At 37.2% G+C, this 14,223-nt stretch overlaps 1 protein-coding gene and 1 pseudogene across 1 annotated transcript in view; one reads left to right on the top strand and one right to left on the bottom strand.

The window, feature by feature from the left end:
- The window catches only part of LOC102857939, a 7,772-nt pseudogene extending 6,214 nt beyond the window's left edge, over positions 1–1,558 (bottom strand).
- BRWD3 (bromodomain and WD repeat domain containing 3) overlaps positions 1–14,223 on the top strand; it is a 363,038-nt gene that overhangs the window by 108,988 nt on the left and 239,827 nt on the right. Inside the window, exons 9-11 of the mRNA XM_006902191.1 lie at positions 10,562–10,662; positions 11,039–11,109; positions 11,693–11,793. Of these exons, the coding sequence (XP_006902253.1) occupies positions 10,562–10,662; positions 11,039–11,109; positions 11,693–11,793 (273 nt within the window). The remainder of the gene's footprint in view (positions 1–10,561; positions 10,663–11,038; positions 11,110–11,692; positions 11,794–14,223) is intronic.

The following is a 14,223-nucleotide window of genomic DNA, read 5'->3' as shown; positions in this document are numbered from 1 at the left end:
TGAGGCCGGCAAAGGGTTGGGTGATCGCAAGGGCAGGTCAATCACATGGAGGGCCTTGCTCAAACCTCTGCTGTCTCAGTGTGCTCACGACTGGGGTCCTTACTCAAATTCCTGTTGTCCGTTTCCTACCCAATGATTTTCTCAGTGTTCCCTGCCTGGTGGCACTTACACAGGTGCCCTCATACAACACCCCCTGCTCCAGCATGGTCCTGGATCTGACAGGATCCGAATAGTCAAGGTCAACTTCCCACCAACCCACTAGCCTCTGGCTGGTCTGCAGAGTTCACAGAAGCCAGCTGGCTGGCTGTTTTGGGTGGGAACCCAAGAGAGCTTGGCCAATTTCTCCACCTGTGGGCACACCCTTAGGTGCTCTCCCAGATAATCCGGCCCAGTAAACACAGATAAGATCCTATGGGCCTTTCTTCTGCCAGGTTATGGCTGGATCCGGGGTGGTGCCCTGAGGTCACAGGGCTGTGGTGGGGCTGAGGTGCTTGGTTGTGGAGCTGGAAGAGGGGCAGGGGAAGGGGAGGAAAGCAGGGGACTAGGGGGGTAAGGAGCGCAGGGCTTGAACACTACCACCAAGAGGTGGGGGCGGGGTTTGGGCGCTGCTGGTTGTTTATGCAGCAGCACCCTTTGTGTCGGGGGTCAGACAGGTGCGGGCTGCAGGGCGGGTCGCACAGTGGCGGGTAGTCTTCGCTCCTCTAGAGTTCTGCGGTGGATGGCTGACTATTGCTCTTCCTGGGTCTCTTCCTGGCCCATCTGGCGGCGGAACTCCGTCTCTGGCCAGGCTTTTCTTTCTTAGGTGTCTTTTTTGGTGGCTCTTCTTCACTTTCTTTATCTTCATCATCTGAAGATTCTTCTTGGTTTTTCTTTTCATCTTCATCACTACTACAGTCATCTGACAGAATCTCAGGACATTTGGATCGCTTCCCCTTCCTTGCCATTCCAGAACTGTTCCGTTCCTTCTTGCTGCCTTTGCTAGAAGCTCGTTTGAATTTTGGCAAAGGTTTTCCAGAAGTCTTTGGATGCATTGAGAAATTCAAGATCTGCTTCACTAGTTCACTATTTACACCTGATCTCTCCAAATCAAGAACCTCGCAGATGCTCTTCAACATAGCATTTCTGATTTTTTTCAACATGTCTTCCCTCTTTTTATATTGGGAACTTCCTTTTTCAAATGGAAAGCCACTGAAATGACCTACATTTTTCTTTAATGAAGATATTGTGCCTGGTCTGTTGTAAAGCAGTTTGTGTAGATTTCTAAGTTCATCGGTTTTCTTCTTACTCAGAAAGAAATGTATCCTTTCAATTTCACAAATTTCTGTCCTTTTACTTGTGCTATTGTGAGAGGTTCTTTCTGTAAAGAAGAGACTTGCATGGTCAATCGCTCCACTTTCTTTTTCCCTCGCTTGCCTTCCACAATAAGACTTTTTTCTTTTTCTTCCTCTTCGTCCTGTTCTTCACTTTCCTCTCGGGCGCCCGGCATCTCGGGTTCCTTCTTGGACGCTGGCTGGGCGGGGGTTCCTTCTCCCTCGGCGGTGGGGTCCGAGGACGACATGCTGTGGTCCTCGGTCTGCGGAGGGGGAGGCAGTGGGACTAGGTCTCAGGGCGGCCTTAGGGTCACCCACCCTCCGCTCGAGGCTGGCCCACACCGGTGCAGGCGGGAAGGACCTACTGTGTTTTGTTAAAATACATTGTTTTTAATTTTTCCCCTCTCTTCACCCACCAACCTCTGCCATCCCATGACTTTTCCCGCTCCTTATCCTTAATTCCCCTGCTCCCTCCCCTTCCCACTTTGGATATCCATACGCATCTTACTGGTTATAATCTGTTTTTACAATAATAGTCTTGTTGTTACGTGCCGACTCATAGTGACCCTATGTACAACAGCCCTAATCTATGTTCTGTCCTGTGCCATTCACACTGTCTCTGACACTCCCATCCTGATTAACCCAGTCACTGAATCAATCCACCTCATAGAGGGCCTTCCCCTCCTGCGCTGTCCCTCCATCCTCCCAAGCATGACGTCTCTCTCCAAGGAATGGTCTCTCCTTACAACATGTCCAAAGTATGTTAGATGGAGACTCAGAATCCTTGCCTCTAAGGAGCTGTCTGGTTTAACCCTTTCTAGGATCAATCTGTTTGTTTTCCTAGCAGTCCATGACACATTCAATACTCTTCTCCAGCACCACAGCTCAAAGACATCAATTCTCCTTCTATCTTCCCTAGTCATTGTCCAACTCTCTGATGCATAACAAATGATTGCAAAGACCATGGCCTGTATCAGACTCACCTTAGTCTCCAGAGAGACACCATTGCTCTTCAGTACTTTGGAGAAGTCTCTAACAGCAGACTTTCCCATCACAATACGTCTTTTAATTTCTGGGCTGCTGTTGCCAAGAGTGTTGACTGTGGAGCCAAGCAAACTGAAGCTGTGAACAATCTTAATGTCTTCCCATCCATCCTGATGCTGCCAGTTGGTCCAGTGGTGAGAATCTTTGTCTTCTTGAAATTGAGCTTCAATCCATATTGGAGGCTGCAGTCCTTGACACTCTGCAGCAAGTGCATGAGGTCCTCCTCAGTTTTAACAAACAGGGTGTGTCATCTGCATAACACAGATTATTGATAGATCTTCCACCAATCTTGACCCCACATTTCTTCTCCTAGAGCCCAGCCTTCTGGATAATCTGTTCTGCATACAGGTTGAAAAGGTATGGAGACAGGACACATCCCTGGCGTACCCCTTCCCAGTTTTGAACCATGAAGTGTTTCCTTCCTCTGTTCTGATGACTACCTCTTGGTCCAAGTATAGGTTTCTCATTAGCACAATCAAGTGTTCTGGGATTCCCATTTTTCTCAGAGTCAGCCACAGTGTGTTATGATCCACACAGTCAAACTTTGCTTTTGCATAGTCAATGAAACACAGATATACATTCCTCTGGTATTCCCTGCTTTCAGCTTAGATCCATCTAACATTAACTGTAATATCCCTAATATTAAGTTCTTAGGTGCTTGAGTTCACTCAGCATAACGGTCTCTAGCCTTTCCCGTGTTTTTTTAGTATTTTTCAAAATTGTTGCTCCTGAGTGCTGATACTACACTTTTCTAGCTAATCTTTCCACAGAGATAGTCTAATTATTGTGCAATTCATTAGGTGAGGTACATCTGTATGGTCCCTTTTGTGTTTTTAAAAGAAGGTATTTGTAATTATTAAATCATTGGTTGTATGGAATTCAGTCATTGGCTCTCCAGCCTTATTTTTTTCACGTGGAAATAAGTCTGTCTTGGAGAGGGTGAAACCAAGTTTCCCTTTGGAGGGTAGGATTTTGAAGCTCTGTCTCACATACTTTGGACATGTGGCCAGGAGTGACCAGCCCTTGGAGGAGGACATCATGCTTAGAAGGGTGGAAAGACAGCACAGGAGAGGAAGAACCCAGATGAGATGGATTGATATAATAACTAGGGTAATGAGGGTAGTTGTGTCAGTGAGACTGGCTCAGAATAGAGCAAGCTTCAAAGCTGTTGTACATTGTACATTAGGTCACTATGAGTTGTAGGTGACTCCATAACACATAACAACAGTAGTCTGTTTTGGATTCCAACTTTTTCATTCCATTCACCAAGCATTATTCATTCATTCTGATTGCATGTTTGGTCAATATCAGACTTCAGAAGTTGGAAGAATTCCTCAGTTTCCTCCTTTTTGGTTTTAATTGTTGGTATATTTGAATAATAGTTGTATTAATAGGGCTTCCTTATATGCATATGGATAGTATTTTATCACTCATTGAAATCAGCCTAGTTCTTGAAATGCTTTTTTTTACTATAAATGGAAACCCATTCTACCTCAATTTTTATTCCTGTCAAAGTAGATCTAATTCAGAGTGGCCTCTAACAGTCTATCTCAGCTGACGAATGCCTAGGACATTGACCTTTATGTGTTCCATTTCATTAGTTTCCATACAAATTTGTATGTGTGTGTTTCACAGTTTCCTACACTCACATTGTATTTCATACAATAATTTTATACATTGTGTTTTATAAAATTAGTAACCTTTGATCTGTGTCCACTATTACCCCATCTTTTCGGGTTCCTGCTGGATCTTTTCCACTTCCTTCACCTCTTCATTTGCCAAAGAAACTATGCAATGCCATAATTTCCCACCCTCACCACCTTTAGCCCCCCTTGGACCTTCAAACACGTTTTGCTAGTTATCCTTCTATTTTTACTATAATTGTCTTATGTAGTATTTTCCATTTCATTTTTGAATACTTCTAGTTTTCCTATATTTATAGTTCATACACACTGTGGCACTGATGTGTCAAATGTGTTAATAGCTGGTTACCCAATGCGGACAGAGAGTGGGGTGGAGCTCCCCAATTAAAACAAGCTTTGAAGGAGGAGTGGCATCCACTTCTGTAATAGCTTGCTTCCGGAAACCCTATGAACCTGGAGAGAGGATGAAAGGCACCTAAGCATCGAGGACTCTCCTTCATGGGGTGCTATGAGTCACCTGTGACTCGATGGCACTTAACAACAACAGCATAGTTCATACAGTCTACATTCTAATTATTATTGAATGTTTACAACTGTTTCTCCTCATTCTAAGTGGCATTCAACCTGATCTCTATTTACAGTACTAATATCTAACCATGCTCCTCTGTTTGTTCATAGGGTCTTAAAAGGATTGTTGTTTCAGAAGTTGATGGTTAATCCTGTTTCTTATTCTGTTTTAACCTGGGACCTGAACTGAATCCTGCCCACTACGGGTGACCCCTACTGACAGTTGAGACTTCAATTCATCTTAGTACCACAAACTGACAAAGAACTGCAGTCATAGCAGCCTATGATTAGCAAATCTCCTTGAACATACGTACAGCTAAGTTATAAAATAAGTTGTTATTGATAGGTGACATTGAGTTCAATATGACTCATAGTGATCCTATGAATAAAAGATCCGAATCCTGTCTTATCCTGTGCCAGTTTCATCATCTTTGGCATAGTCAGACCTGTTGCTGCAGGGACTGTGTCAATGCATCTGGTTGAGGGTTTTCCTCTTTTTCACTTAACCTCCACCTTTCCAAGTAAGATGCTAAAAGTATGTGGCACTAAACTTTGTCATCTTTGCCTCCAAGGAGTACTCTGGCTACACTTTCTACAAGACTTATCTGCCCTTTCGGCAGTCCATGGGATATTCAATACTATTCTTCAACACCACAACTCAAAAACATCAATTCTTCTTTCATCCTAATTCATTGTCCATCTCTCAGATACATAGTAAGTGATATGAATATGGCCTGAATCAGGTAAACCTTAATCTTTAAACTGACATTGTTCCTCAGTAATTTGGAAAGGTCTCTGGCTGCAGGCTTTCCCAATGCAGTATGTCTCCTTATTTCCTGATTGCTGGTACCAGGGGTGTTGATGGTTAATCCAAGTAAATGAAATAAATGATGGTTTCAGTCTTTTCTCCATCTTTCATGTTGTTGCCTTTTGTTCAGTGGTGAGAATTTTTGTTTTCTTGATGTTGAGATGTAATCCATATGAAGGCTGTAGTCTTTGATCTTCAGCAGCAAGCACTTTATGTCCTTTCACTTCAAGATGCATTACGATAATTGGTGACCGGAAAGCAATAGTTGGAAACATTGAAGGAGTGGCAGTCAGAAAGTATAAACTTAGTGTCAAAATGAGGCCAGAATCAAATGGTCAAATTTTGTATGTTCAGTGATTTATTTATTGTATATACCTTTTTAAAAAACACAAACAGCAACTTTACACATGGACCTCACCAGATGTACCACATAGGAATCAGTTTTACTACATCTGTGAAGAAATCATTGGAGAAACTCAATAGTGAAAACCAGGCTCCGTGCTGACTATGAAACTAATAATCAGTTATGCATGTGCAAGTTCAAATTGAGGCTAAAGAAAATGAAAACAAGTCCTCAAGAACCACAATACAATGCTGAGTCTATCTTGTTTGCATTAAAAAAAAAAGAGTAGGTTTGAGGTTTTGAACGCCAATGATTGAAGATTAGATAAATTGTAGGATGACATCAAGGATACCATTCATGAAGACAGCAAAAGGTAATTAAAAAAAAATCAAGATGTGTGTGAAGAAAAACTTTGAAAATTGCAATAGAGCATTGAGAAGCCAAAACAATGAGAAGGAATGCTGCAGTAAAAAAAACCTGAGCTGAAGATTTTAAAGAGCAGATCGAAAAGATAAAGCAAAGTATTATAATCAAATATGTAGAAACCATAAATTGGAGGAAAAATGTGAAGAATTTGCTCAGCATTTCTCAAGCTGAAAGAACTGAAAAACATACTCAAGCCTTGAGTGGCAATACTGAGAGAGTCTATGAGCAAAATCGTGAATGATCCAGGAAGCAAAAACAATGTGTGTGAACTTTATGAACTTTGCATGTAAACCAGTATAAAATAAAATGAAATAAAATTAAACTTAAAGATTAAAAAAAATGAAGATAGAGTCAATATATAAAGTCACTGTATCAAAAAGAATTTGTTGACACAAATTATAGGAAATACCATGATTGAGAACCAGTGGTAATGAAGGAAAAAGTTCAAGTTCCACTGAAGGCATTAACAAAAGTAAGGCCCCAAGAATTTTTGGGATACCAAGTGACCTTTAAACAGAGAGATGCAATCCTGGATGTGTTTTAATAGTCTGTGCCAGAAAATTTGGAGGACATATGATCTGGCTGATTAACTGGAAGAGATCCATATTTGTTTCCATTCCCAAGAAAGGTGACCCAACAGAATGTTGAAAATATTGAACAGTGTCCTTAATATCACATGCAAGAAAAATATTGCTGAAGATCATCCAATAATGTCTGGAACAGTACATTGACAAAAGTTGAAGCTCTGTTTAGAAGAGATCGTGGCACCAGTTTGTGACATTACTAATGTCACATGGATTTCGGCTGAAAGTAGAGAATACGAGAGAAAATTTGTGTTTTATTAACTATACAAAGGCATTTGGATCAAAACAAATTATGGCTAATATTGTGAAGAATGGGAATCCCAGCACACTTAATTATGCTCATGCAAAACATATACTTAGTCTGAACAGAGCAAGGGAACATTGCATGGCTTGAAGTTAAGAATGTTGTGTGCCAGCATTGTATTCTTTCTTCATACTAATTTAATCTGTATGCTGAGGAAATCACACACACACATACAAAAGAAGCTGTTTTTCAGATGTCATTGCACAGGGCATCTCTCCAGCTCCAACTGAGATAGGGGCTAGAGATGTCATGCAGGCCCCAGGGCCGTACCCACTTGCATTTTTGGGACCTTAGGTGAATATAATATGGTGCAGGCATCCTGGGTTTTACCCCACTGGCTGGCCTTAGACCTTCAGTGAGGCAAAGATGGCAATAGCCAGCTAAAGGATGAATTATTTAGGAATACATATAATCAGACATATAAAAGACTTCTATGTGATGAAAAGTATGAAATAATACTACAGAAAACCAAAAGAAACCCCCATAAATGTAGAAGAGTGTCCATTTTAATGGATTTAATTTTTCTCATTGTGAAAATCACAATGTTATTGTTGTTGTTGATTGCCTTCGAGTTGAGCATGACTCATAGTGACTCTATGAATAAAAAGCCTGAAGCCTTTTATAACTATAATTTATCAAAGTTCATAGAGTTTCCAGAGGCATGATGTTTAGGAAGTGGACCTTTGGTTGCCTAGTGTCAAGAACTTGCCCTGCAATCCTGAATGCACGTGTTTCAAGGCCACCAGATGCTCCGTGGGAGAAGGATGGGCGATCTCCTGTGAGATTCAGTGCCTCTGAAAACCCTCTGGAGGGTCAGCTATGGGTAGGTTCTGACTCGAAAATTGTAATACTACCTAAAATAATGTTTAGATATAATGCAATTCCAATCCAGTTCCCATCACTATTCTTCAGAGTTAGAATAAGTCATTATCAATTTTATTATGTAGAAAGTAAAATACTGAAGAAGAAAATCAAATAGATGACTTTGAACATTCTGCTTTCAAAACCTACTACATATATGGAGTGATCAAAATGGTATGATATTGGTTCAGAAACAAATATAAACTAGTGTAACAGATTTGAGGACATAGAAATAAGTACTTCTACCTGGGGACATCTCATCTTTGACAGTGATGAAATCCATTAAATGGAGAAAAGATAGTATCTTTAACGAGGTGTTAGTAAAAGTGGATATTTATTTCTAGAAAAGTGAACCAAGATCCATTGCTCAAATAATAAAAATAGAAAAATATTAAAAACAATAAAAAATAGAGAAAATATAAAATTAAATAAAAATAGAAAAAATAACTCAAGATGCATCAAGGAACTCTAGGTATAAACCTTAGAGAAGTATATAAATTATCATCAAAGAAAGACTGAGGCAACTTTGGGAGCATTAATCCATGAGATACATAATGAACTATAAAACATATCCAACATTGTGCAATCAACAGAGCATAAACTAGATGATTGTTGTTAGGTGCTGCTGAGTAGGAACCAACTCATAGCTGAACCTTCACTGAGGTTTTGGAGTACTAGCTTTCCTCCTGTTGCAGAGTTGGTGGTTTTAACTATCCACCTTTGGGTTGTCAGTTTAATTTGTTCTTTTAAGACATGAACTGTCTTTTTGTTCTGGTCAAAATACTGCTGCTTCGAATGTATAGAATTTGCATAGACACAATTAAATGTTCTGGAATTCCTGTACTTCTCAGTGTGATCTATTATTTATTGTTATCCACATAGTTCAATGACTTTGCATAGTCAATAAAACACAAGAAAATATTTTTTTCTAGTATTCTTTGGTTCTAAACAAGATCCAGCAATGATGTCTCTTGTTCTATGACTTCTGAATCCAGCTTGATTTTCCTTCTTTATGTATTGCTCCAGATAATTTTTGAAAACTACAGATTAAAAATAGACTCTAAGTTTGGTGAATGGAAGAGCAGTATACACTAAAGGGATGATCAGAGAGTGTAGTTTATTATTTATTTACCTTAATTACTCATAATTAATGTTATACAACAATGGAAATGAATGAATGAAACCCAAGTATGATTTATAAACTTTTACTCAAATCATAGTTTTTAATCAAAGTTAAATACAGTAATGATAAATAAAATTACATAGCTAATACTACAATAATTGTATATCAGTGTTCAAGTGTTCGAATTATACACAACCACATAAGCTGAATAGCTTTTAGACTGATAAATGGATGACTTCTATGATTATATATATAGCTTTGATAGAGGGTTTTTCTACATATGTGTTTATGTGTTCTGTAAATATATATTTGGTTAGAGTATAGCATACAGAGGACAAAATTAGGAAAACTACTTATCCATAACCCAATACCTTATGGAAATGACCAACACAGTTTAGTGGCTCAATACCATTGTCTCACAAGCACTTTAAGGTCTATTGGCATAAGAATGCCAACGAAGACACTGATGTACATCCTACTTTGGTGTATAGTGACTGAGATCTCAAAAGTTTATGAGAAAAAAAAGTTTTTTAGCAACTTTGAATGATGCCACTATTACTCTTTCCCCATTAGAAGCAAAGAAGAATAATTAAAATCAAAGATGCATTACAACATTAGTCCAAGAGCATCCATGCAAATCTCAGCCTCTGAGACTCAAAGGCCAAAAGATTTTGATCGTGCCTAGCTAGCGCTGCTGCCCTCTCTGAAAAAGATCACAATAGGAGGTCGTAAGAAAAGATCAAGTTTGCTAGTTTAATAGATCTAATAGAGAGTGATGGAATCCTTGAGTCCTTAGACATCTTTTAAGCCGGGAACTGAGCTCAACTTTTAGCCAAATACATACAAGCTTGTAAAGTGAGTAATAATTCTGGGAAAGTATGCACTCCATAGAAAAATTAATCTTAAGAGAGCATTTGTTTTAAAGTTCATAAGGTAGGTAAGGATAAGAACAAAGAACAAAAGACAAATGGAAATGAGAAACTCAGAAATAAGTGAGAAGAGTGCTGTTACATTGTGGGAATTGCAATCATTGTCACAAAACAAAATATGAATTGCTGAATGGAAAATCTAAACATAAATCACAAAGAAAAAAATCTTAAGTGCTTAGCAACAACAACAACAACATTTTATTAAAATTTATTAAGTTGATTACATCTTCTAGTAATGCTATATTGCAAAGTAGAAATGGTAGAAGGGTTTCTAAGGTTTCCCTCTAGGATCAATAAAAAAGATTTCACAGTTGTGGCGGCTATCTAAGAGTGATTATTAAGTTTACAGTAGTTAACCTAGTAGTAACTGTGAGTTTATTTGCCATTAAAAATTCTAATTATCTTAAAATTGTCAAATCAGTTTAAAATGAATTGTTGTTTAGTACTAAAATATTCTTAAATTTAGTCATTGACTTTTCCTTTTATTTATTTGTATTTTATCCTTCTAGAAGGTATTTGTAGAATATTTATTATAGTAATTAAAATTTATAAAATTGGCTGTTTGAGAGTTTTAGATAAATGAGAGTCCTATTTAAATTAAAAATATTTTTTTTTCCAGTTTTGTCCATCAACCAAGGGCACAACCAGATACCTCACTTCTACTGGTGCTGACGGAACAATCTGTTTCTGGCAATGGCATGTGAAAACAATGAAGTTTAGGTAACTCTGGAATTAGTTGAGAAATTTTCTGCAAAATTAAGCATATCTATGTTTATTTGGTGCTTTGAGGAACAAGTGTATATATATGTCTGTACATACATACAATTGGATGTTTTCAGAATAAAAATTTAATGATGCTGCTATTAAAGAGATTAATTCATATATAAAACGGTGATAAGGAATAACTGCTTCATTTCTTGCTTTGAAAGAATACTTTTCAAAATGGCAGTACTATAAAAAAATGATAATTTGTTTTAAATGCATTTTTCACATAAGAGTTGGGAAAAGTACAAAGGGCCAATTAAATTATAGTGTTAGGCTGAGATTCTTGCCAATTAAATGGCCTCGTGAAAAATAGAAATACTTTTTTCTTTAGAGATCGACCAGTGAAATTTACTGAGAGATCTCGACCTGGAGTTCAGATATCTTGTTCATCTTTCAGTTCTGGTATGTATAAAGCTAAAATATTTTATATAACAAAAATATTTTCTAAATATTTTTACAAACAGTATTAAAACATAGATTTCCCATTTTGGTTTTTTGTTGTTTTTTGGTGTTTTTTTTTTTTTTTTAAGAAAAATGTATGTTTGAATGTTAATAGAAATATGCAAAAAATGTTAACTAGATAATTGAATTAAATGATAGTGATTGAGTTCTTATATTTAAAGAACAGAATTGTGGATAAAGGTCATGTGACTCAACAAAACTCAATAACAGGAATAATATTGGAACATTATGTTTATGCATAAAATATTAAAACCATTAATTCATCAAGCCCGTGAGATTTAATATTTAGGACTCAAAGACTTGTCTTTCATGTACAGTAAGTGGATTTTATTGAGTGAATGATATAGTTTACCTTGAATAATTCTTTTGCTTTTCTGTAGTCACTTCATTTTCTCTGAAATGTTAGCATATCTTTAATGATTAGAGGATTGTGTTTCTTGAAGCCCTGCAATCATATAAGAAAATAATCAGAGGGTTTTAGGGGTTTATTTTGATACTCTGATACTCTTCCCCTCCTCCCCAGGTGGTATGTTCATTACAACAGGTAGCACTGACCATGTAATTAGAATATATTATTTGGGCTCCGAGATGCCTGAGAAAATTGCAGAATTAGAGTCACATACGGTAAGTCAAAATAAGAAATTTAAATATATTGCCTTTTTTTTTTTAAACACTCTTGGAAAGTTAGGGATTTTCCCTCCCTTTTTATCTCTACCCTACTTTAAATCTTGATTAATACTAAAATTTTTATGACAAAAAAAATTATTCTACCGATCCTCTAATTTCAGATACCAACAATCTTTACTTATTTCTGCTGAAGTATTGTAGCAACTAAAATTTTCAAGTTATGTCTGAAAAAAAACCCCAGACCTTTATGATAAGATGTCCCTTTGGAAATGTGAAATTCTGAATTTTGTAGTGTATTTAAGTAGAGTTCTGTTTGACTAACTGGAAAAAGAGAATATACTGTAGTAATATTTTGTGATAATCCTTTTAGCCTTATATTATTAATTATATAAACTACTTGTTACTTTAAAATCTGTATATTTAATAAACTACATATTAAATGTATCTTAGGAAAATATTTTTACTAAATTTACCTTTTGGTCTTAATATGAGTGCTTTCAGATTATGATAAAGGATTTATAGACTCTAATTTCACTTTGTAATTACAGTCTTCATGTAGAGAATAGTTATGTACCTGGGATGAATGCCACTATAGCAGGCACTTTTCTCCTCTCTGATTATTCCATTTCTTGTGGCTTTTTCAGGAAGCTTAGCATTAATATTGCTTACCCACTTCTCTAGATGATTATTTACTGTAGGATATAGAATTATTTCTCTATTTCTTTTTAACTTCCTATACGTCTCATGTGACACATTGACAAAATGGTATAGTCAGAAATTGAAAGCATGTAACTTTAAAGCTTTAATGTCACTGTCGTTCCAATTTTAGTATATGTGCTGCTGAAGCGAGCAGTAATAACACTGTCTCATTAGAGTATACACCTTACTGGGAATGAATTTGTGCATATTAATGTCTCCCGAAAAAGTTTATATTTTTAAAAGTTTTTTATTAGTTCACATATAATCATTCATGTACATTGTGTTTTATACAATCATTCATTTACATTTTGTTTCATTCATGTACATTTTGTCACATAATTATTCATATAAATTATGTTTTATGTTATTAATTACTATTGATCTATGCCTTTTATCACCTCATCTCTTCAGGTCGCTTTGCATCTTTCCTATTCCTTTACCTCCCCATCCACCACTAACCTTTGCTATCCTAATGATCCCCCCCCCCCATTTCTATTTCTTCTGTCTTCCTTCTATCTCCTGGTCCCTACTCCCCTTTTTTTTCCTCTTTTGAACATATATACATATCTTGGTTCGTTTTCCTCCTCCTTTCACAATAGTAGTCTTATGCAATATTTTTCCTTTTGTGACAGTTGTTTCACTCAGTGTAATGCCTTCTAGATTTTTCCAGGTTAGGTACCAGGCTTTATGAAATCTCTTGTCCATTATTGTTGTATAGTATTCCATTGCATAAATATATCCCAGGTTCTCTATCCATTTGTTTCTTAGTGGACATTTGATTTCTTTCCATCGTGAATTAATGATACTGCTGAGAGCATATGTGTACATATCTCCACTGTGTGTCAGCTCTGATTTCCTTAGAGCATATTCATACTAGTGGGATAGCTGGGTCATATGGGATTTCTGTACCCAGTTTTTGAGGAAATGCCAGACTGCCTTCCATAAGTCTACCATTTTACAATCCTACATGAGAGTTTGAGTCTCTCTCCATCCTCTCTAACATTTATTGTTTACTGTTCTGTTAAACTTTGCTATTGTTGCTAGGGTAAGAGAGTATCTCTGCTGTTTTGATTTGCATCTCTTAGATTGCTATTGATTTTGAGCAATTCTTCGTGTTTTTAGCTTTCCAAATATCCTCCTTTGTGAATATTCTTTCATGTCTTTTGCCTATATTATAATTGGTTTACCAGACTTTTTCTTGTGAAGCATGTAGTTGTTTTGTGGCATCAAGTTGACTACAATTCATAGTGAACCTATGAACCTTACCTTATCCTGAGCCAACCTCACCCATCTCTGACTCACTTGACCCCATTGCCACATTCATTGTGTCAATCCATCTCATCCAGAAGCTTTCTCTCTTGCCTTGACCTTCCACCCTTCCAAATATGATGTCCTTCTCCGAGGAGGACTGGCCTTTCCTGATAATGTACCCATAGTATGTGATACTGAATTTCACCATCCTTGCTTCCAAGGAGCACCCTGGTTTCACTTTCTCCAGGGAAGACCTGTTACTTTGGGGGGCAGTCTATGAAATAGTCAGTACTTTTTTCCCATCACTATAACCCTAAGACATCAATTCTTGTTTTGTCATCTTTAGTCATTGTCAACCTTTCAGATGCATAACAAGCAATTGAAAAGACCATAGCTTGGATTAGGTGCACCTTAGCCTTTAGACTGGCATCCTTGCTCTTTTAACACTCAGTCTTTGACAGTAAAATTTCCCATTGC

This window comes from Elephantulus edwardii, unplaced genomic scaffold, assembly GCF_000299155.1.
Source record: "Elephantulus edwardii isolate Elephantulus edwardi_28Jun2011 unplaced genomic scaffold, EleEdw1.0 scaffold00378, whole genome shotgun sequence".
Classification (NCBI taxonomy): domain Eukaryota; kingdom Metazoa; phylum Chordata; class Mammalia; order Macroscelidea; family Macroscelididae; genus Elephantulus; species Elephantulus edwardii.
The sequence above is the reverse complement of the archived record's forward strand: the minus strand, read 5'-3'. Positions and strand labels throughout refer to the sequence as shown.